The sequence below is a fragment of the Cutaneotrichosporon cavernicola genome (genome assembly GCF_030864355.1).
Source record: "Cutaneotrichosporon cavernicola HIS019 DNA, chromosome: 4".
NCBI lineage: Eukaryota > Fungi > Basidiomycota > Tremellomycetes > Trichosporonales > Trichosporonaceae > Cutaneotrichosporon > Cutaneotrichosporon cavernicola.
In genome coordinates this window covers 2,313,275-2,334,405 of record NC_083396.1, presented here as the reverse complement: position 1 = coordinate 2,334,405, position 21,131 = coordinate 2,313,275, and the positions used below count along the sequence as shown (strand labels likewise).

The 21,131-nt window shown below is 57.1% G+C and overlaps 6 protein-coding genes across 6 annotated transcripts; 1 reads left to right on the top strand and 5 right to left on the bottom strand.

The window, feature by feature from the left end:
• Positions 1 to 188: 188 nt before the first annotated feature.
• Positions 189 to 1,980, bottom strand: GUA1 (uncharacterized protein; the record flags this gene model as incomplete). The annotated part of the gene is made up of 4 exons (XM_060600790.1): positions 189 to 1,639; positions 1,750 to 1,810; positions 1,844 to 1,882; positions 1,918 to 1,980. The coding sequence occupies 4 exons, from the start codon at positions 1,978 to 1,980 to the stop codon at positions 189 to 191; spliced, it is 1,614 nt and encodes a 537-aa protein (XP_060457348.1).
• An 818-nt stretch (positions 1,981 to 2,798) lies between these two features.
• Positions 2,799 to 4,369, bottom strand: VRG4 (uncharacterized protein; the record flags this gene model as incomplete). The annotated part of the gene is made up of 5 exons (XM_060600787.1): positions 2,799 to 2,991; positions 3,028 to 3,552; positions 3,603 to 3,717; positions 3,823 to 3,931; positions 4,094 to 4,369. 5 exons carry the CDS (start codon positions 4,367 to 4,369, stop codon positions 2,799 to 2,801), a joined length of 1,218 nt encoding a protein of 405 aa, XP_060457347.1.
• A 3,380-nt stretch (positions 4,370 to 7,749) lies between these two features.
• Positions 7,750 to 8,223, bottom strand: CcaverHIS019_0409010 (uncharacterized protein; the record flags this gene model as incomplete). The annotated part of the gene is made up of 3 exons (XM_060600786.1): positions 7,750 to 7,818; positions 7,869 to 7,878; positions 7,979 to 8,223. The coding sequence occupies 3 exons, from the start codon at positions 8,221 to 8,223 to the stop codon at positions 7,750 to 7,752; spliced, it is 324 nt and encodes a 107-aa protein (XP_060457346.1).
• Positions 8,224 to 8,745: 522 nt separating this feature from the next.
• On the top strand, positions 8,746 to 11,340 carry ARE2 (uncharacterized protein; the record flags this gene model as incomplete). The annotated part of the gene is made up of 6 exons (XM_060600785.1): positions 8,746 to 8,759; positions 8,882 to 9,483; positions 9,651 to 9,956; positions 9,996 to 11,113; positions 11,168 to 11,270; positions 11,309 to 11,340. 6 exons carry the CDS (start codon positions 8,746 to 8,748, stop codon positions 11,338 to 11,340), a joined length of 2,175 nt encoding a protein of 724 aa, XP_060457345.1.
• A 1,364-nt stretch (positions 11,341 to 12,704) lies between these two features.
• CcaverHIS019_0408990 (uncharacterized protein) lies at positions 12,705 to 14,232 on the bottom strand (the record flags this gene model as incomplete). Its single annotated transcript, XM_060600784.1, has 2 exons — positions 12,705 to 13,540; positions 13,608 to 14,232. 2 exons carry the CDS (start codon positions 14,230 to 14,232, stop codon positions 12,705 to 12,707), a joined length of 1,461 nt encoding a protein of 486 aa, XP_060457344.1.
• A 5,427-nt stretch (positions 14,233 to 19,659) lies between these two features.
• Positions 19,660 to 21,037, bottom strand: RAD10 (uncharacterized protein; the record flags this gene model as incomplete). Its single annotated transcript, XM_060600783.1, has 7 exons — positions 19,660 to 20,100; positions 20,137 to 20,308; positions 20,346 to 20,422; positions 20,459 to 20,558; positions 20,596 to 20,699; positions 20,762 to 20,804; positions 21,000 to 21,037. The coding sequence occupies 7 exons, from the start codon at positions 21,035 to 21,037 to the stop codon at positions 19,660 to 19,662; spliced, it is 975 nt and encodes a 324-aa protein (XP_060457343.1).
• Positions 21,038 to 21,131: the final 94 nt, after the last annotated feature.

The following is a 21,131-nucleotide window of genomic DNA, read 5'->3' as shown; positions in this document are numbered from 1 at the left end:
CATGTTGTTTAGTATACATCCCCACCCTCCATGGATACCCTGCACACCCACTGATACTGTATCCGGCGACAACATACCTCTGTACTTTGTAGCACCACTATCATCATCATCAGCATCATCCTGCCCTACAACAGCATTGTCCTAGTTGGTCTATGTGTATGCATCCATTGCTCTGTGTTACAGTTCTATTACAGCCACTCGACGGTTCCGGGAGGCTTGGAAGTAATGTCGTAGACGACACGGTTTACGCCGCGAACCTCGTTGGTGATGCGGCTCGAGATCTTCTTGAGGACCGAGGGGGGGAACTCGAACCAGTCGGCAGTCATAAAGTCCTCGGTGGAGACGGCACGGAGGGCAATGACCTGGTCGTAGGTACGGGCGTCGCCCATGACACCGACAGCGCGGACGGGGAGGAGAGCGGCAAACGCCTGCGAGATGGCGTCGTAAAGGCCAGCCTTGCGGATCTCCTCGATGTAGATCTCGTCGGCAGCCTGGAGGATCTTGACCTGATCGCGCGTAACCTCGCCGAGGATACGAATAGCGAGACCCGGGCCGGGGAAGGGGTGGCGGCCGACGAGGTGGGCAGGGATGTTAAGGAGACGGCCGAGGGCGCGGACCTCGTCCTTGAAGAGCTCACGAAGGGGCTCGATGAGCTTGAGCTTCATGTCGTCAAGCAGACCGCCGACGTTGTGGTGGGTCTTGATCGTCGCCGAGGGACCCTTGAACGAGATGCTCTCAATCACGTCCGGGTACAGCGTGCCCTGGAGGAGCCACTCGATGGGTCCGCGGGCAGTGTCGGCGGCGCACTCCTTCTCGATCTTGGCGGCCTCCTCCTCAAACACCTCGATGAACGTGTTGCCAATAATCTTGCGCTTCCGCTCGGGGTCCTCGACACCCTTGAGGAGGTCGAGGAAGCGGTCCGAAGCGTCGACAACAGTGAGGTTGACGCCGAGGTCCTCGACCAGCATCTTCTTGACCTTGCTGGCCTCGTCCATGCGAAGCACACCGTTGTCAACCATGATGGCGTGGAAGCGGTCCCCGATCGCCTCGTGCATGATCTTGGCAGCAACAGTCGAGTCGACACCACCCGAGACAGCGCCAATGACCTGGCCCTTGTCGCCGCAGATCTCACGGATACGCTTAATCTCCTTGGGGATGAACGTCTCCATGCTCCACCCGCCCTTGATGCCGCAGATGTCGTTGACGAAGGCACCAATCACCTCCTTGCCCTTGGGCGAGTGGGTGACCTCGGGGTGGAACTGGACGCCGTAGATCGGCCGGCTCTCGTGCGCGATCGCAGTCCAAGGCGAAGTGGGGGTGTGGGCGAGGGTGACAAAGTTGGGGGGAAGCTCGGAGAGCTGGTCGCCGTGCGACATCCAAACCTGCAGGCCCTCCTTGCCGAAGTCGATGCTCCCGAAGAGAGCGTCGGCGTGGGGCTTGCCCGTCTTCTCGACCGTGATGAACGCCGATCCGTACTCCTTGTGCGTGTGGGGCTCGACCTTGCCGCCAAACACGGTCGCCGTCTCCTGCAGACCGTAGCAGATACCGAGGGTGGGCACGCCAGCCTCAAAGAAGGCGGGGTCGACGTGGGGCGCGTCAGACGCGTAGACGCTGTATGGCGAGCCCGAGAGGATGATACCTGATGTCAGTCACCTTGTCTGTCACCTTCCTCCACTCCTCCACTCCTCCACTCCTCCACCTTCCCCACTATCCTCTCCTGACAACACACTTCTCAAGCACAAGACGCACCCTTAGGCTTCCAAGTGAGGTCGGCCATCTTCTGCGTGCATGGGAGCATCTCGCAGTACACCTGTCGTCAGATTTGTCATGCGAGTCAACTAACGCCCAGCTCACGGCAGCGGCGCGTGATCAGGTGCGAGTACTGGTTGTCAGTGATTGCATAGCGCTGTAGCGCACCTGCGACCCAAAATCAAGGATGAGGATCGAGTCGTAGAGGTCGTGGATCTCAGCGGACGCCATTGTGGATAGACTTTGTGGGGTTGGGTGGATAGTGACCAGCCAACTTTTGTTTGGAGGCTCAAGTAGAAAGCAATGTAACTCGAAGCCACCGAAGTTTTTACGTGGGGGTTCAATTAAAGTGCCACAGTCGTTGGAGCCCCAGAGGTTTGGTTCCGCACCGCTGGTGGAGGTGCGCCGCCTGGTCAGGTAGGTAAACGAGTTTGTTTACCAGAAGGTTGTCATGTTGTCCGCCATACTCGGAGCAACGATGCACCAAGTAGAACACGTATGGAGATGGGCGATGCCATGTTCTGCAGTAAAGAGGGCAGTTAGTCACTCAAAGGCAGAGGTGGTCTGTGGATGTGGATGTCGATGGATTGAATATGGACGTGCTTGCCAAGACCGCGCGCAAGGCCATATAGCCAATCGCCACAGACAGCTAAGCGGTCCAAAAGCATCCGTATCTCTGCTGGCTGCTCCGCCTGGTAGGCAGCTCAGGGCATCACCTTTCGGATTCAGATGACTGAGGCATGGTTCTCGGCTTATCCATTACACTCACTGCGTCCAGAATCATGTGTGCATAACGTCCGAGCCTGAAATCTAAGTGGCACGGCGAGTGCAACCGCGCAGACACGCGCTGCTCCCACGTAAGCTCGAGATCGAGCCAGTGTTCCTCCTCCTCCAATCCACGCGCCTCCACGATGTCACACAGCGCGCAGTCCTGGGCTGGCGACATTATTGAACGCGCAAAGACGCCGGAAGACTGCCCACCAGTCGCACATGCTGCTCGCCTTCACCCAGAGATTGACGGCAGCAGTAGCGACAGTCTAATGACCTGTCTAAGGGCCGCCACCGATCTGGCGAGCCTTGGCAGCGGCCTCGACCTTGGCCTGGTTGGTCTTGGCGACGGCGTAGACAATACCGGCAATGCCACCGACGCCGATGGCCGTGACGTTGCCAAACGACACCGCGTCGCCGAAGAAAAGCATGCCAGAGGCAGCCACAGGGAGCTTGTTGAGAGCGCCGACCATCCTGACGCGTCAGCTTGCGCCACGGGTTAAGACTCACGAGTAAGTGGTCGAGCCGCAGACACGGACGCACCACGCCGTGCTGTACGAGATGAACACGGCGGCGGCACCCGAGAAGACGATCGCCGAAAGCAGGATGGTGCGGTTCGACGCCGGGAAGTTGTTGGAGAGGCTCTCGTAGCCCCAGTTCTCAAAGATGACAGAGGCAATGACAAGGACGGGAATCGAGAGAAGGTTGTTGTAGAACATAGAGTCCCAGTCCTTGAAGCCAGTGACCTTGATGCGCTTGCGCATGTAGAGGACGTAGGCGGCCGAGCAGGCGCAGTTAAGCGCCATCCAGAAGTAGCCGACGCTGACACCGCCAATGGTAGGAAGGGGGGTCAGCTCACGGCCAGTGGTCTGGTCAAGAGTGGGCACCCAAGCGGCAGAAATATCGGCCCAGGCGGCAATGATGGACGAGCCGACCATGAGAGCAAACGACACAAGAGTCAGGCCCGTAACAACACCGCTGAACATGAACACTTCGCCGTAGGCGATGAGGATGATGGTCAGGTTCTTGAAGATGCTGGCAGGTTAGCTCGCGTTCCCTTAGCATTCATTGTATGCCCGACGTACGTGTAGACGGGAATCGAGAGGAACTGCAGCGACTTGGAGCCCGTGTAGATGACGGCCACAAGTAAGCAGGAGACCGGGAACCACTGCTTGGCGTCCTTGATGTCAAATTCACGGACTGCGATCGATCAGCAAATGTAAAGATTTCAAACGAGATAACAGCAGCCCAGGTTCCGGTTCTAGCTCGGAAAGGCAATTGTTGGATTCAGACGACGCCACTCACCAGAGATGATGCCCGCGCGCTTCACGCTCCAGACAGCGAGCACGCACACCGATGACTGGATGGCGAGGAGGAGAAAGTTCATCGTGAACTTGGAGCCAGACACGACGTACTGCGCGAGTCAGCCGGGAAACTTTGGGAATCGGGTGGCGTCAGAGCTAGGGGGCGAGTCACCACATCGTCACCCATGATCCGAAGAGGAGGCGCTGGGACGATGGGGCGATGTGGGACTTTTGAGGCCCTGTCGACTCGCGCGGCCACGTCAAAGCCTTACCTTGTTGACTACAGTCATCATGATGGACGCGGCGCAGTAGTTGAGGATAGGAAGGATTTGCTCGCGGGACGTGGGGGCGGCGGGCGTGTCCTTGGCGGCCAGACTGGGGGAAGGGGGACGTTGAGCCCCGCCGAGGTTGGCCATGAGGAGCTTCTCGTCGGCGTCGGAGCGACGCTCGGCATTGTTAGAGTACATGCTGCTGGAGGATGTGGAGCGCATGAGAGGGGGAGACCCGGAACGGGAGAGGGCTGGGGTGGGGACGAAGGGCTTGGACATGTCGGCTGCGTTGGGAGGAATGCAGTCGGCAGGAAAAAAAAAAGAAACGGAAGAGGAGAAGAAGATGAGGGGAGGGGTGGGAAGGAGTGTACTGGATGAAAGAAGATGAGAGAGGAATAGAGATGTGTCGATGAGGGAAAGAGGATGAAGAGGAGGGAGGAAGGAAGTGGGAGGTGGGGTCGTGGTGGTGGTGGTGGTGGTGGTGGTGACGGAACGAGTGGTGAAGGGTAACCTGGGGTGTCGTAGGTGGGTGGGTTGCTTAGAAAAGCACAAGAGTGAATGAGGTGTAAGGGTTTAACCGCGGAGTGTGTGGCCATACGCAATTGATGCGCAACTTGGGACTTTGCCGTCCCCAAATGGCCCGAAGGTCCCCCCAGGGCTGAGGGAAAATTGAGCCGTCCCTGGTTCACGGCCCTTTGCAATCAGGGGCACAGAGGAAAGGACTAAACGCAAACCCGCACGACTTGGGGATACGGTGTCACAAAACATTGTATATTTCAAACGGCCCCAAATAGCCAAGTGGTCTATTCTAATAATCTACTGCGTTTGAATTTCTTATCGAAAGTGGTATCCTCTCAATGTGCGGCGAATCGCACAACTTTGGTCAAGGTTTCAAGGGTATAGAGGCGACAGGGTCCCGTCTGTCAATCCCGGTCAGGTTTGGGTCAACAGTTTGACAATTGAACAATTGACGAGCTCCAAGCACAAGATCCAAGATGGACGCTTGACCGCAATCTACGATCACTGAGCGGGATGATACGAGTTGGTTACGCGGCATGAGTGATCTAGAAGATTGGATGATTCAACAACGTCGCCATGCAAAAGCCTGTGGGTAGTCGAGGCAGGCTAGGCCGTGTTCACGGGCTCATTAACTGACAAACATGTCTGTTTGTCTCTGTCTCTATGCAGCGACTAGAACTTTGATTACTCTGAAATTGGCGGATTGTAACCTGGTTATCATCGCCCCCAAGTACGCCCACGTGCGCAACAAGGGGAGAATGCGCGTGCCTTTCCCACCAGGGTTAAAACTACGCCACGAAGTGACATTGTATCCATGATATCCCCTTTGACGCCTCCAACTTGTATTCCAGACAAACATTCAATGTCTCCCTTACTGACTCTTGCTAACTCGTACAGACTGTATTGTGAGTCTGGACCTAATTTCTAGGCCCTCTCTCCACTCTGTTTAAATGTTCCAAGACGAAACGCAGATCTTCGCGCCTCTTCGCTTCAGTTAAACACCCCTAGCCTAAAAATTTGACCAGTATTTCTTGGCACGGTCGTTCCCGCTGTCGCATTATGAGGGGAGCGGGCTGTCGGGAGCTAGGGAGATGAAGGCGGTACATGGGGCTGCGGCGGATCGAGGTTATGCATGTATTGCGGGAAGCAAGCTGAAAGCTGGAACTGTCAGCGTCACCGTGGGGTGGGGCTGGTAAGCCACACACCAGGTTGCGCCAGTAAGCCCATACGCCAGAGCGCCAATTCGTCAAGAGTGAGGGTGGGGTGTTTCGTCCAGGGTTGGAATAGACAGGGTTGAAGCCAACCATGCCGACGGCGGTGGGTTGCCATCCCCTCCCCCTTCCCGAGCCTCCCAGTCTTTGAATCAACTTGCTCTTTGCTCTATTTTCGGCAGATCCTCAGATCCTCGAAACGCCGTGGCGGATCTTTTCTTACCATATTACCATGGCACAACGGATAGGGACGGTGCTCCATGCTCCATCTCCGCTCTTGAGAAATGTTGAGGGGCTTGAGAGCTTGAGAACTTGAGAGCTTGAGGCGCGAACGTTCCTGTATCGCGCATGTTGCAACCGCGTTGCTCCGTCGCCAACCAAACTCCAACTCTGATCAAATATCCAGACTCGGCCCTGGCACTCAATCCCTCTGGTGACCTCCAGAACTCCTTATACCCGCCGTGTTACCAGTCTCACTCAATGTCTTGGACCGCAAGTAAGTGACGACAATGTGAGGCCAATCTACAAGGGGGTGGGCATGTGGGCCCACATCCCCGGATCCGCGGTTTGTGCAACCCAACCCCTCAACCAAGACTCGAACTCACAGGGCCGCTCTTCACAAGTTAAGTGGAACGGGGAAAGCATTGGGGTTTTGGGTCGTGTACCTTGACAAGGACAAGGTTTTAGCGCAGGCTCTGACATCCGAGTTTCATGAACGTGCCTGGCATAACGGTGGGGAAACTTGGTTAAATGCACTAGATTGTCCAGGGCTGCGCCGCGCCATGCGCCGAGTAGGAGTAGTGGATCCGCCCATGCAGGATGACCGAGGTGTTTGGTAACCGCAGTCGAGTTGTGCCTAGTGAATTGACCTTCTGTCTGTTCTAGCATAGGCGAGCGGCGGTTCAAACCTGTCAGACAATCAGACTAGTAGAATCGCAAGCATCTAGGCTTGTGCCTCACTGCGGGTGCAAGCGTCTCCAGTAACCTCTTGTTCCAGAACGCGGAGAGGTGTGCAGAGGCGCGGAGATGAAGTCAACCTAAACAAGGTAACGCTGCGGCAATTCCGCAACCTCCGAAGCACGTCCATAGTGCGATGTTGCGCCCCATCGGCGGCCTCCGACGTCTGGTTCTGGCGTGCTCGGTTGCAGCTACGCTACGTTTTGAAGATCGCACGGTCGCAGCCAAGGGCTGCGGTGTGACAGATGTCCTCAGAGTGGCCACAGGGTACTCCGTGTAGGCAGGACGACATCTAGGCCTATCGGGAGGTCAAGACACCGGGTGAGAGACGGCTCCAGAAGGATGGGTCCGGCTCGTCCAAAGGAGAAGCACCACGCCCCGCAAGCTAAGATCGGGCGCAAGAGCAGCTGAAGAGGTAAGAAGACACGAAAGGTTGCCAATCTCTCTTTGGGCACTGCACCGGGCGAGACTTGTCGTTAAGTTTCTTGTGCATGCAGCTGCGAGAGGTCGCTGTTCCGCTCTGGTGAGGGATGACACACGAGTAAGAATCAGACGCCTGGTTTGGCAGGTCCGGCCAGCAGCTGGCGGGAATGCTGTTCAACGAGCACTGTACCTGGAACATCCGGGAGGTAGGAGTGGTGAGGATGACAGGAGAGAGCACAGAGCACAGAGTTGTAAGAAGCGGAGCGGATGTCGTACAGAAGAAACGGATCATTGGAGAATCGCTGCTGCTGCTGTTCAGCGCACCGGCGAATTGAGGAGCAACCTGATTGATGTGGCTCTGGCGCATTGCTCTCAGATGGAAGATCGCACAGTCCACGGTCGACGCGGTCGCGTGCTCTGGGTGCCTCAGACATGGGTATGAGCATGTAGGGAAAGATTTCGATTACCTTTGGCTTCTGGTTAGCACCAGTTGATTAGCTGACCTCTCGTCAACTCCCCTGCCTGCCATTTTCTGAGCCTCTTCAAGTCTCAGAGGACAAGTACATGGCCGAGCAGCCAAGCGTGATTCGAATAGTAATATACATAAAAACGGCGGGTCTGAGGCGTCAGCAGAATTCCAGCAGCTCACCCGACCACATCGAACTCACGCTACACGGCCTTGTCAGCCATTTTGCTCTCCTCTTTCAGTGTTGTGCGCGCGACAGCCGCAGCAGCCTCCGGCGCGCTCTTGACCGCCTGGATCACCCTGTCAATTGACTCTGCGTCGTCCAACTCGCGGCGCACGGCCTCGAGCTCTGCGCTGTCTGCTGCAGCATTAGCGGCCGAAGCCTCCTCAGCCCGCTGCTTGTTCTCGGCGACCTGCCAGCCCACGAGGTCCTTGAGCGTATGTCCTGGTGGTGGCGCTGTGCGCGGGTTCGTCTCGTGCAAGTAGTACGCCAGGAAGCCGGTGAAGACGCCGAGGAGCGGGTCGAGCGTGCGTGAGAGAAGGTAGTTTCGTGGCATTGTGGTGGAGGCTGATGAATAAGAGAGGCAGGAGACAAGGCAAGGCGAGCCGAGCTTTGTTGGAGAGCGCCGTTGCAGGTGAGAGTTGGAGATGGAGACCAAGTTATAGTGTCAAGTTGAGGCTCTCAATGACGCTTAACGCAAAGATGCAGGGACAGGGTGGGCTCCAGGTTCTGCTGGAGGGTGGAGGTTGGAGGGTGGAGGTTGCGTCAATTCGAGCCAGCGACGGAGACGGAGGCAGTTGGCTCAGGATGTGGGACCTACGTTGTGCTTGTACTGGCAAGCTGCCTATCTGGGGAGCTGCCGAGTAGTGACGTATTCTTTGGCACATGGGTTAACGGAGGTACCTCGACAACTGTGTCATATACATGGGTCACTTGTTTAGTCGTACCTTGTAGGCGTGTACCTTTATATCAAAGGTTGGAACATGACTGTTTGCCACTGCCAATTCAAGAGTAAAACCGAACAAGCCACAAGCCACGTCACATCTCTCAACTCGCCACCCAACAATCGCTTGCCACCATGGTCGCTACTCGGTGAGTAACCCTCCTACACCACCTCAACTCTACAACCTCGGCCGCCGGTCATCCCTGTCCCTGTCCAAGCGCGTCTGCGTCATGACCGAGCAGCAAGTCCTCTGCCATGGCACTGACACCAGTGCTTCCAAACTGGCCCGCGCGTCCGAGCCCGGGACCGGGGCGACGCAAACCACTATTCCAACCCCACCAACATCAACAGCAGATCTCCACCTTGATAACCCATCACCCGTCACATTGTCCTCATTAGACCCCTCTCCGCATCCATCTCAAATATCCCAACATTCTTTGCCTCGGAATCACCTCTCCTCGACCCCAGACGGCGCGTCTACCCCACACTCGCTCCTTACACGGCCATCCTCTTCACTTTCTAACTTGGGATCCCATCCCCTCTCTAAGCAAGTCCAACTCGAGCACGACGACGCAGACTTCAACCTCAACCTTGACGCTCAGCTTCAAGAGGAGCTCGACAAACAAGACTCTCCCCGATCATCCTCTCACCTTTCCCTTTCCACCAACATGGGCGCCGTACTGTCTAGCGCACCATGCGAGGACGCCGTTATTGCGACGCCAAGTGGTACTGTCCTCGTCCGTCCTTACGTTTCCGCGGGCAAGGAGATCAAGGCCCTGCTCCAGTTTAAGCCGCGCTACTCGTCGTTTGACCGCGAGAACAACAAGTCCCAGTCTGACCAGTTCCGCGGCTTCTTCACCCTCTTCTGGATAGGTGAGTTGGCGTGAGACGTGCGGTGGCGACAGAGCTGACCCTCACCAATCGCGCGTCCCGTCAACGCGTCGTTCCTCCTCATTTCCCATCTCGACGCCCTCCTCTTTGTCCTGCATCTCCTTCGCCGGCGTTCTCAATGTTCCATGTCGTGCACTTTCGGCCGCCAGCCCTTGCACTCCTCTTCCTGCGCACATGCATCGAGTCATGGGAGACCAACCGCACTCTCCTCTCGCCAAACTTTGCGCAACTCATCACGGCGGATGGTGTCGCGCTCGCATTCGCCGACTTCATTATGGTCACGTCCATGCTCCTCTGTGTGCCGTTCGTCAAGTGTCTCCAGAAGGGTTACTTCAAGTACAACTGGACAGCTCTCATCTTCCAGCATGTGTTCCAGACGACCTTTCTAGGCGTCGCCATCGCCTGGGGCTATGCGCGAAATTGGTACTGGGTTCAAGCAGGCTTCCTCGTCCTTCGTGAGTTGGTTAACCACGCCTAAGGCTAACCGACCGCAGACGCCCTGTCGAGCATGATGAAGATGCACTCGTACATGTCGCACAACGGCATGCTCGCCAACGTGAACGCACGCCTCATCGAGGAGAAGCGCACGTTACACGAATACCTCAACTCGTTGCCTGGAGGCCACGAGGCCGCGCTCGCGGAGGCGGCCGAGCGCAAAGGCGAGCTCGAGGCGCGCGAGGCGTCTGCGCCACGCATCAGCGAGCCCGCGACGCCCGCCCCAACGCCTACACCGCCTCAAATCAGAGTCCCGAATGACAACGGGGCAGTCTTATCGGAGACCTCTGCGCGCCTCGGCCTGAACGGTAATGCGAAGAAGAAGAATGGCGAGGTGCGCCGCCGGATACGCTCATCGAAGCCTGCGACGGATGCGCTCCCCGCGCCCCAGTCTGGCCTGCCGCGCGGTACTTCGCTCGAACCCGCACATACCACCAGCCCGCACGCGAAGCGCGCGCCGACACTCCTCGCGTGGAGTTCGGACCCGAAAATCGCCCTCCTGGCGCGCAATATCGATGCCATGAGCGACGAGCTGTGTTCGAACGGCGAACGTGGCCTCGTCTGGCCCCAGAACGTCACCTACAAGCACTTTATCGAGTTCATGTTCTTTCCCACGCTCGTGTATCAGCTTGAGTATCCGCGCACAAGCACCAGGCGCCCGCTCTTCATCCTCGAGAAGGTGTTTGCGACGTTCGGCACCTTCAGCCTTATCTACACCGTCACAGAACACTACATCATGCCATACAGCCCAAAGCCGGGGGACAACCTCATCCAGACCTTCGCCCAGCTTGCGATCCCGATGATCGTTAATTTCCTCCTCATCTTTTACATCATCTTCGAGTGCGTGTGCACGGGGTTCGCCGAGATCTCGTACTTTGCCGACCGCGAGTTCTACCAGGACTGGTGGAACTCTACGTCGTGGGACGAATTCTCGCGCAAGTGGAACAAGCCTGTACACACCTTCCTCCTTCGCCACGTCTACGCGTCCAGTCGCTCAGGTCTCCGCCTCGGTCGCTGGAGCGCGACGTTCTTCACCTTCCTCCTCTCGGCGCTGTGTCACGAGCTCGTCATGGCCGTCGTCAGCAAGAAGATCAGGCCGTACCTCTTCCTCATGCAGGTGAGTCCGGCGCAAACAGCGCCCAGGCTAAGCTGACCGTCGCGCTCACACCAGATGATACAGCTTCCCATGATTATGATCGGTCGCCTACCTGCGGTCAAGCGCAACCGCACTCTCGGCAACATTATTTTCTGGGCCGGCCTGATGTTGGGATTCCGTGAGTCGAGTGGCCGCGAGCAAGTCGGCTGACCCCAGCTCTGCTAGAGATTTGTTATCTTCGCTTCTAGACTACACAGCGCAGTGCTGCCGGAGAGCATATAGTTTGTACTTGATGCATAGATTTTTGACTCGTCTGGCATCAGGCCGACTGAGCCAGGAGGGTTCCGCCAGCTTGTTTCAGCGGAGTGGGATTTATGAAGGGGGCGCTCGGGGAAGGGTTTGTAGTTCTGAACAATGAAAACAGCGTGTACGCGAGAACAGAACATGGCCGTGCAAGGCTCCGGCTTTACTATTTTCAGAGGGCATGTTTGCTCTTGGAGGTCGTCAGAACGTATAGCAGGAACTTCGAGCAAGCTCTACAACTCGAGAGGGTGTCGGCGTTTTATAGGGGATGGGAAATGTCAAGGCGAATATGCGCACGCATCAGCAGTGCTGATTGAGGCGGCGACGAGAGCATTACATGTGGTCGGGGAATCAATTCTGGTCCTCTGCGCCGTTTTGCTTCGACTTGTGCTAAATGTTTTATTCCCTGCAGGCCCTGGTCTGATGGGAAGAATCGAAGAAATGTATAGAGGCAACGTGGGGTGGAAGTACGGCTCGACGAGTCAAGTAGCTGCTGAGTCCAGCGTTTCGGTGGGTATTCTTCTTCAGACTGTCAGAGGTTTCTGGTCTTGAGTCGGCCACGTACTGACCAACATATCTGCAACGGGCCATGAACAGGACAAACGTCGCAATCCCGGTCGATGCACTTTGTGCTCAAACTTCGGTCCTCCAGCCGTTTTGCTTTTTGCTTTTGGCATCTCGCAGGGGTTTGGGAAATTGGAATGAGATCCGCGCTTGGGTGGCAAAACGAGTCGAATTGAATCCGCCCTTAATCTGTCCCCATTAGCATGTATCACACACGGTATCTGCTTTGCGGGCGACATGTCCGTCAGGCCTTGACGAAGCGAGCTCACTCGTATCTCGTCTCCCAACCCCAGCCCCTCCAGCCCGTCGCATTACGACCAGTGCATGCTAAATACAACCACTACGACCTGATTGGAGACTGGATTGGAGACTGGAGCGGAACAGGAGTTGGTGAAGGAATAGGGACTTGCAGCGGCACCGATGACGGCGCGCAGCTTGCGGCCCTTTGAGAGGTGAGGAGATGAGATGGGATGAGATGAGATGATGGCCCTTGAATAGTGTCCGCGTTTGTATCTTATAGTGCCGGCATGGCGGACGCATGCGAGGGGAGGAGAGTTTTGTACATACAGCCTCGATGAAGTTGCGAGGTAGGCCCAGGTGAAGCCTTGATAGGGGATGAGGGTGGGGCGTGTGCGACTGGGAGGCCATGGAGGTGATGCTCGAGGGTGGGGGATGGTGAATTTTCAGCAAAGTTTGATGTGAGTACCGCACAATGGACTTGGCTGGTGGTACGACCAAATGGCGCTTACGCATCGCTAGAGTCCGCACCTGGAGGTGGCGACGAGAGGGGAGTGCTCGTCTCGCGCTTCGAATAGTCGGCTTCGTTCAACTGGTACTCGCCCTGTAGCCCTGGCGAGGGGTGGCCGCGGGAGTGAGACCGGGCGTCGTCGTGCGACGAGTCGTCCGAGTTAAGGATCGCTGGGCGATGGCGAGCGAGGGGAGGTTCGCTAAATGCGAAGTTGGTGGCGGGAGGACGCCAGCTCCCGCCATGCTCGGGAGGCGAGGGGTAGTAATGGGCCGCGGGGTGCTGTTGGTAGGTGCTCCAATCCCCCCCACTGCCAGTGCCATAGTACTGCTGGTGCGTGTACGTGGGCGTCATTCCGTAAGCCGCAGTCTGGGCGTACTGGGTTGGAATGAGACCGTATCCGCTCTGTGCTGGCCCTGGCTGAGCGCGAGGAACGAGCTGTTGGTCTTGGACCAGCTGCGGTCCGAGGCGGCTTGCACGGAAGCGCTGGAGCCACGGTAGTGGGTTGCGGACTGGATCCCAGGGTGGGCCGTCTGACGGACCGTTGGCGCTCGAGAGGTTGGGGCTCATGGGGTCGTGGCCGATCGCAAGCTGTTTGCTGTTGCTGGTCGAGCGCTTCTTCCCGCCCTTACTCTTGTTGTGGATCGCAGAGGGCGGCGAGACCGGAGGGTGGTAGTCTCCGTCCCGGAACCAGGTCTGGCAGCCGGAACGGATGGCCCACTTCCTAGCCCCACCTGACTGGTCCCCGAATGGCCTGGGGATCTTGACAAAGGCCTTACACATGGAAGTCTGGTGCCGAACGCCGTTGTAGATCTTGGACGGGAATTGGTGGTAGACTCAGGGTTAGTGGGAAACAATGCGGCGAGCGCGTGGGCTGCCACCGTGCGCCACAAGAACACTCACATGGGTAACGGGCCTTGATGGACTCTGAAATCTCCGAGACGTATAGCTGGTGCGGAGGGTCTGCGAGGAGGAGGGCCTCTCCAATGAGGGCTGCGTAGGAAGGGGCTGGCCGGGGGAGCTCATCCTCGTTGGGAAGCAGGAAAGGTTCACCCTTGCCACTGGCGCGGCCCCCACCGTCACCGCTGGAGGTGCTGGTGTGGCGACCGTAGTCATACATGTCGGACGGGGCGTGCCACGAACCAATGCTGTCGGAGCGCGCATGACCGTAGCTCATGGGGTACGAAGGGTGGACATTGCTAGTCGGCTGGTAGTAACCGATGGTTGGAGATGTGTACTGGCCATCGTGGTATGCTTGATGCTGGTTGTTGGTCTGCTGGCCGGTGCCCTCCGCGTACTGCTGCTGGTTCTGCCCCTGGCCCGCGGCGTGGTAGGCCTGGGTCTGCGACTGTGGGTACACGGTAGCCTGCGATGTGTATGGACGGACAGGAGCCCCGTAGTAGGCAGTAGAAGCCATGTTTGGCCCAGCGGCAATCATGGGAGGGAGAGCCGATCCCTGGGAGGTTTCGTCGCTTCCGGTGGCGAAAGCACCAGAGGTATTAGCGGGCGCAGTGGGTTGAGCAGCCATGGGATAGCCCGAGTGTGATGGGGCCGTGTTGAGCGAGGAGACCAAGGGGGATGTGTTGTTGATCGATGAATTGGCCCCCGCAATAAGGGCGTTGTGGGCGGTGACCGGCGAGTGTTGGTAGGCAGTCGTGGACGACATCACCATCTGGTTCGGGCGGACTGTGTTGGAGGTAGTGTCGAAAGTTGAGGCGTGCTCTTGCAAGGGGACCATTGATCGTCGCACCAGTTGCTGCCGATGTTGTTGGTCGGTGGACGATGACAAAGAAGAAGAGAGCTGCCAAAGGGACGTGGGCGTGTGGGTTGTTGTGTTTATGTGGCCGGGCGTGTGAGTGAGCACGGTTATAGTGCAAGATGAAGCATTTCCGACCGTCGAGAGTGATGATGACTGTCTGGACTCGTGGGGCGATTCGAGGCGACGTACAGGAAGCCAACCGCTCCTCCTGATCGTCAGCGCGGATGGCCAGGTTCAGCCATGTGTTCCCACGACCAATCATCTCGTGCTCGTCGTGTGCACCAACTTGCTTTGAGCGTACGTGCACTGTGTGCACACCCAGCCACATCTGTGGTCATTGAGGCCTGGTGACCACTCCTGTTCCTCCGCCCTCCCACACAAGGCCTCCCACGACAAGCACAGCAACCAGCCTCCTTCGTTGCTGGGCACACTTTAGCCCCAGAACCTACTCGAGATAGGAGAAGCTCAGAAATGCCGATCCATGCCACATTTCCCGATAACAGAGCCTCGCGAGCCATGTCTACTGTAGGTGATGACCGGTGACCCCAGGGTGGGGCGACATGGCTCACGGCTTCTCGAGACCTCTTCTCTCTCCTTGGAGCTTGGAGCAATAGCCCAATTATACGGGTTCGAATATACGTTGGTAAGCTGTGTGTGTGTGGATCCATAGATTCTCAGATGGGCGTGGGAGAAGAAAAGGGGGGAAACGAAACGGGCGCAGGACACACACAAAGGACCCCATACCACTCTGTAATCTGGGAGACCATCGTGCACAACCCCATTGTTCGCGGTGCACAGACGCATCACCAGCTTTTAAACGGGGGGCTTTGAACAATGGCCTGCGATGGACAATTGTCAAGGACGAGAGTGAGGCAACAGGCTTGAACGAGCGAGTTTTTGGTCATTTGCGATCGACCTGTCATCCCTCATACCTCGCCACACGGGCGCCACTTTGACTTTCGCCCTTTCTCGCCCTCATGTTCACAGGTCCGCATGCTCCCACACACACATTGGACACTGTGAATTCACGACGCTCACACTGCCCCAAAGCGCTATTCCTCGTTGCTACCGTCTCTCTCTCTCTCTCTCTCTCTCTCTCTCTCTCTCTCTCTCTCTCTCTCTCTGCATGAACATGGCACACCCTCCACACGGGCCTTGAAACATCCAGAACCATAATCTCGAAACACGACACTCACTCTAAGACCGTGCCCGAAGGCTCTGTTTGGCAGGTAGGTTTGTCGCCCACCTCGCACGGGTCGTTCGGGAGCTGGGACAAGTCGTGGGGTGTCGCGATCCGTGGTGACGACAGCGAAGCCGACGACACAGGCGACGACGTCATCGGAACGGGGAGGGATGCGTTCGGTTCTGAACCGAGCGGCGGTGGAGGGGGGTTTGCAGCCAGTGCTGCCAAGTCAGACCTTGGCGCGTGCGAAAGTGGCCCCAGGTGAGTGTGCGCCAAGTCACCCAGACGAGTCGAGCGTCTTGTGGCAGGTGGGGTGTAGAGCCGATGAGGAGAAGTGTTGGTAGCGGGTGGAAAGGGAGTCACCTCGCTCTGTGCTACCGAGGGATACGTGACGAGAGGGGAAGCGAGGACAGTGTATGGCGTGCCACTGGATTGAACCAACCAAGTCTCTGGTAATTCTTCAACCATGACCTCGGGTACGGTGAAAGCGAATGGCGGGGCCACAAGGTGAGGGAAGGTGGGCGCGGCCCAGCCAAAAGCCGAGAAGGAAGGCGCAGTATGAGGGCGGGCGGCGTTGACGTTGGTAGGATGATGTTGGTGTTGGTGTTGGTGTTGCTCAAGATGTTGGAAAGAGGGAGGCCGAGAGAGTGGTAACGTGAGGTTAACAGTTGGAGTGGGACTCGAAGTTGATGGTGTGGATGGACGATGTGGCACTTGGATCAAACCAACTCTTGTGGGTGGTGGAGTAGGCCAAGTCCAAGGGGACATCGTTGTTCCATGATCACCATTCCCCTCATCATCGCAGGTGTTGAGCTCCAGGCTCAGGCTTAGACCGAGGTCCAAGTTGGTCGCATCGCCATGCATAGGCATGGCGCGGGTGGGAGCCACAGTCGGTGTGTTGAAGAATGTGGCACTCCACCCACCATTACCATAACCATCCGGAAGCGAGTGGGTGTTGATTCCGGAGCCGATCACCTGCACATTGTTGCCCCATCCTCCCATCACTACTTCAGTCCCATCCACGTCCATCTTTCCCTGGACGTACACGTCGTCCAAAAAGGACTCGAACTCCACACTTTTGTTGCAGGAGAGAGGGGGGACACGGTCGTACTGGCGGCGGTAAGCTAATTACTGGGCGAGAGGGGTTCAAGATGAGTATCAATCGAGTAGAAAGAGGGGTGAGGGGACTGACCCAGATGATCTGTGTCTTAATCTTGTCGCTGGAGCGTCTGGAATAGTCTGGCCTGGAGTCTACTGCCATGCTGCCATACTCCAAGGGTAGCAGCACCTCGCCTGAGCACGTTAGGCCGCCACCACTCAACCCTGTCTGCTGACATGCAATGGGACATGGGCGACCGCTCGAGCGCTCACAGGTAGCTGCGCTTAGGCCGCCTCCATTGCCGCATCCAGGATTCCATGCGCCAAAGTGCGAGACGGTGGCAAGTGACACTTGAAGCTGGCGAGGGATGGCTTGGGGACGCTACAGTAATAACCTGAACGGAACGGATCTGAACGGAACGGATCTGGTACTGGCTGATGGAACTGACACAAGATCCTTATCTCCTCAGATCAGGCACAGCATCCCCTATGTTGGCCGCAGCTTCTGCTGTGGCAGGTCGTGCGGATCCCGGATTCGTTTCATACTCTGCGCGCCGCGACCTCTAGTTCCAGGTTTCTGGACGGTGCCTCAGAATAAAAAAGGCGTGCGGTAGGACCTGCGAGGCTTGCCAAGGCGTGCCGTGCGTCCTGGAGAGACCCATCACTGCCGAGGCCCTGGCGCGTGTCGGGCACAGCCAGTCACATGAGGACTTGTGTTGGTGTGCTATGGGCTTGAAGCCTTGAGGATGATGGTCGTCCAGCGATGAGTCGTTTCGATCAGGCAGGAAGTGCAGGACGCCGAGGTAATAACAGTGTGCTTTGACCTTGTCTTTCGGTGCCGAGAGTGACCAGCGTTCCGCAACACGTGCCTGAACATGTCCATTGTTCATGCGGGACGCGACGCCTTTTCGACCAGAGCGTAGTTGGTGTAGGCCCCTCAACCATCTTGTCCTCTCGTGGAAGTCCCGGAGGCGTGGTGTCATCAGCCATTCATTAATTCCAACGGAGCGGAATATGGCTTGCATTTTGAAGACAGAAAGCGACATAGACGACCTAGAGGCGGATCCCGTGAGTGTCTTCTCAAAGACGATCTGAACTCATCCCATGCTCCCTGGTGAGTGCATCTCGCTTATGACAAGGCAATCTGCAATCGAGGCAGCGGATGATAAGCCGGTCGCTGTGATTGCTCGCTGGGCACAGCTGCCTTTACCAGCTGAGCGTCAAGTAGAGTACCTCGCTTGACGCGAGATACTGAATGAGGAATGCTGTTTGACGCGACGTGGGGGAGTGGGGTAAGGAAGTGGTGTTGGGGGGGGGGGGGGGGGGGGGCAGGTTGCGTCTGGACCTGGTCGCGGTCTGGTCATAGCGTTCAGGACATCTGTTCCGGGGTGTCCGGCGGTCCCAAGTTTCGGGTGTTGACAGTCCCGATCAAGTGCCCGGCGTAGTGGCGTCGGCCTCTCAACTTGCCTTGACGTTCGCGCTCGGGCGTGCGAGCAGTAGAGTGTCACTGGACTTGTGGCTTGGCGCCGGAACTCCCGCTATCCGCTGGTCTCGCTGAATTGAGTTTGACGGCGTACCAACACGCCTTGACCAGTGACTAGTCTACAATAACCAGACGCACCATATCAGGACATCGCGGTAGAGGGATCACGCTCGTCTTCGCGCGATGTTATTGCTTTTCCAGGTCTCATTCCGTACCAGAAAACAGTCCAACTGCCCCTGTAGCAGCAAGCCCGCCCCGCCCAAAGCCTCGGATCGGCCCTTTAATGAGTGGACATTCCATGGGCGAGATTATCGTGTGTGGCCCTGCAGGCCGCTATCTGTAGGCCAAAAGCCGGCAAGAAGCAGCACGGTGGCGGTGGCGCTGGCGCTGCCACTGCGGCCTTGACCGGATACCGCGATTCGAAAACAATGAACGCCTTTGCCATTGACGGATTTTGTGCAGGCGCACAAAGGGACCGCTTTTCTGGAAGCGGAGGTACCGCCGACCCGGTCTGGTGTTAGGGGTATTTGAGGGAACCAGGGGGAGGGGGGAGGGGACGTGCAGCAGATACTCTCTGTCTGTAAATGGCAGAACGAGGTGAGCCTAACAAGCTTGCCGGGGCAACGCCCTGGACAAGTGGCGTTCACGGACGGGGTGAGAGATAGGTCCGACGCCGGGAGTCAGGCTTGGATTCCGCTCAGCGTTCTTGGCAACGGAGACGTTGCCAAATCGGGGCCATGATTTGTAGATTACCAAGCCAGAGGTCCAGCTGTGTATCCGATGCGGCATTTGTGGCCAGGATGCCTCGTCGTGGAATGGAAGCGCCCCAAGTAATTGACCTGACACAGGTACGTTGGCGGCTCTGGACCTCACATTGCCAACCACGTTGCAGGCGTTGACATGGCATTCCTTTGTCGCTCGGTCGAGGTCCGCATTCGACTCGTTGTGCGTTGTCTGGATGTCGTCAGGCGTGCAGGAGACATACACATTCCACAACCGAATGCCTCATTTGTATCCAAGATAGAGGTCGAGATGGCCCCTGACTGCTAGGTGTGTGCCTCAGTTGTGTCTAGATGTAATCAGTTTCATCACCCGCCCTACACACGCCCCATTCAGTATGCAATGCAAGTCAGACGCCTTGCAAGGTACCAGGGCAACATACACGCCACGATTTATTTCTTAAAGGCGACCGCCTTGACCATCACCGCGGTATTTGAATATCGCAGTAAGCTTGACTACGCTAACTGGCTCGTGGTGACATGAGCAAGTGTGACGAAACTCGAGTGCGGGGCCCGATGGTGAGCATCACGTCCTTCGCACCAGAATACACCATGACAAGGCACAGCCACTGCCGAGTTCACACCATGGTCGTATCATCTGACAACGGTGCGAGTTCCAGGATGTTGTAGAACCGGCCGGTGGCTGGCAACAGTTACACTCGCTGTCGCTTCGGATCTCGGCCGTCGGTTTCATCGCCGTCATCGTCGTCGTCGAGTGGGTCATGCCATACAATGTCGCTCTTCCGTCGCGAGGGGTCGTCAGGCTCCAGGCTAGGTGAACGACTTGGTCCCTGGTCCCGAGGCCGGGTAGGCGTTGGTGGGGTGGGCGGGCGAATGTCTGACAACTGGGCAGGCTCGATACCGTCGTCTATGAGAGAGGAGCTCGAGCCAGAGTCAGAATCAGCCTCCGCCACAGGTGTCACTTCCTGCGCCTGAATGGTCGACGCAACAGGTGTCCGAGTCTGCGACGCCGTGCCCAGACCTGCGACAAAGGGCTTGTTGAACGCGTCGAGGAGAGAGACGATCTTGACCTTGCCTAACCCCTTGACGGCGCTGAGAGAGTAGTTGGACTGTCGGACGATGTTGTCAAACGACTGAGGTCAGTTATCCATATGAATAGGGCAGCGTACCCCGAACTGCGCTGCTATGGCCTCCGCGTTAGATTTGTTGACCTTCCGACCGCTGGTGAGAACGTGCTGCAGTTGAGACGGGTATGTTTGGTGAACCTTCTCCTTGAGCGTGTCCGCTGACTTGTGTTCATATGCCTTGAGGGTGGTCAGGTACTGGGCAGCTTCCTCGTTGCTGCAATAGTTAATCTCGGCTTGAAGCACCCACTCACGAGAACGCCACGAGGATCGTCATCTCGTTGATGACCGCAACCTTGCTCAATTCGCGGAGAGATTGTTGGTGCTCGCTCTACAGTCAGCGTAATGACATGCAGATAGCACATACGATGTCACACAGAATCAACAAGATGCGGAGGTTGTAAGCGTGCCTCATTTTCTCGATTCGCGAGTGGATATACTCGGGATGCAAACGATGATACTTCAGGCTTGACATCAGTAAGGCGAGTGATCTCGAGGGCCTACCTCAAGAACAGCACACCGTTGTGAGCGCCGACCTGGTAGTCCACGACGATGTCACCAATCTCGAGACCAACGCTTCGGATGAGGGGAAGGATGGGGTTGCGCCTCTGTACAGCGTCAGCTCCAAGATCAGTACCATGACTTGCTCGCCCGCTAGCCCATTACTCACCTGCAATACACTGTACACGATGGCGTTCTTGCTCGCCGCAGGCCTGTTTACTGGCTTAGAAGATGATGAAGCAGAAGGTGCTGATGATCCATCATCTTTATCCCCTTCTGTGCTTAAGCACGATGGGGGTTGCTTGGGGATAGGAGGCAAGTTGCCAGACGCGTTACGGTTCGAGTTGAGCGAGGTAACGTGGGTGGATCGGAGAACCGAGGACGCTGATTGAAACCCAGGAGCTGACAATGAACCCGACTTCGTGGGAGGCGGTGGTGGGTCCATAGCTGACGCTGATGCTGATGGTTGAGGTGGCGAATGAAGAATGGTTGAAGAATGGTTGAAGAACAGTGTTGATATTGCCGGGAGATGATTTCTG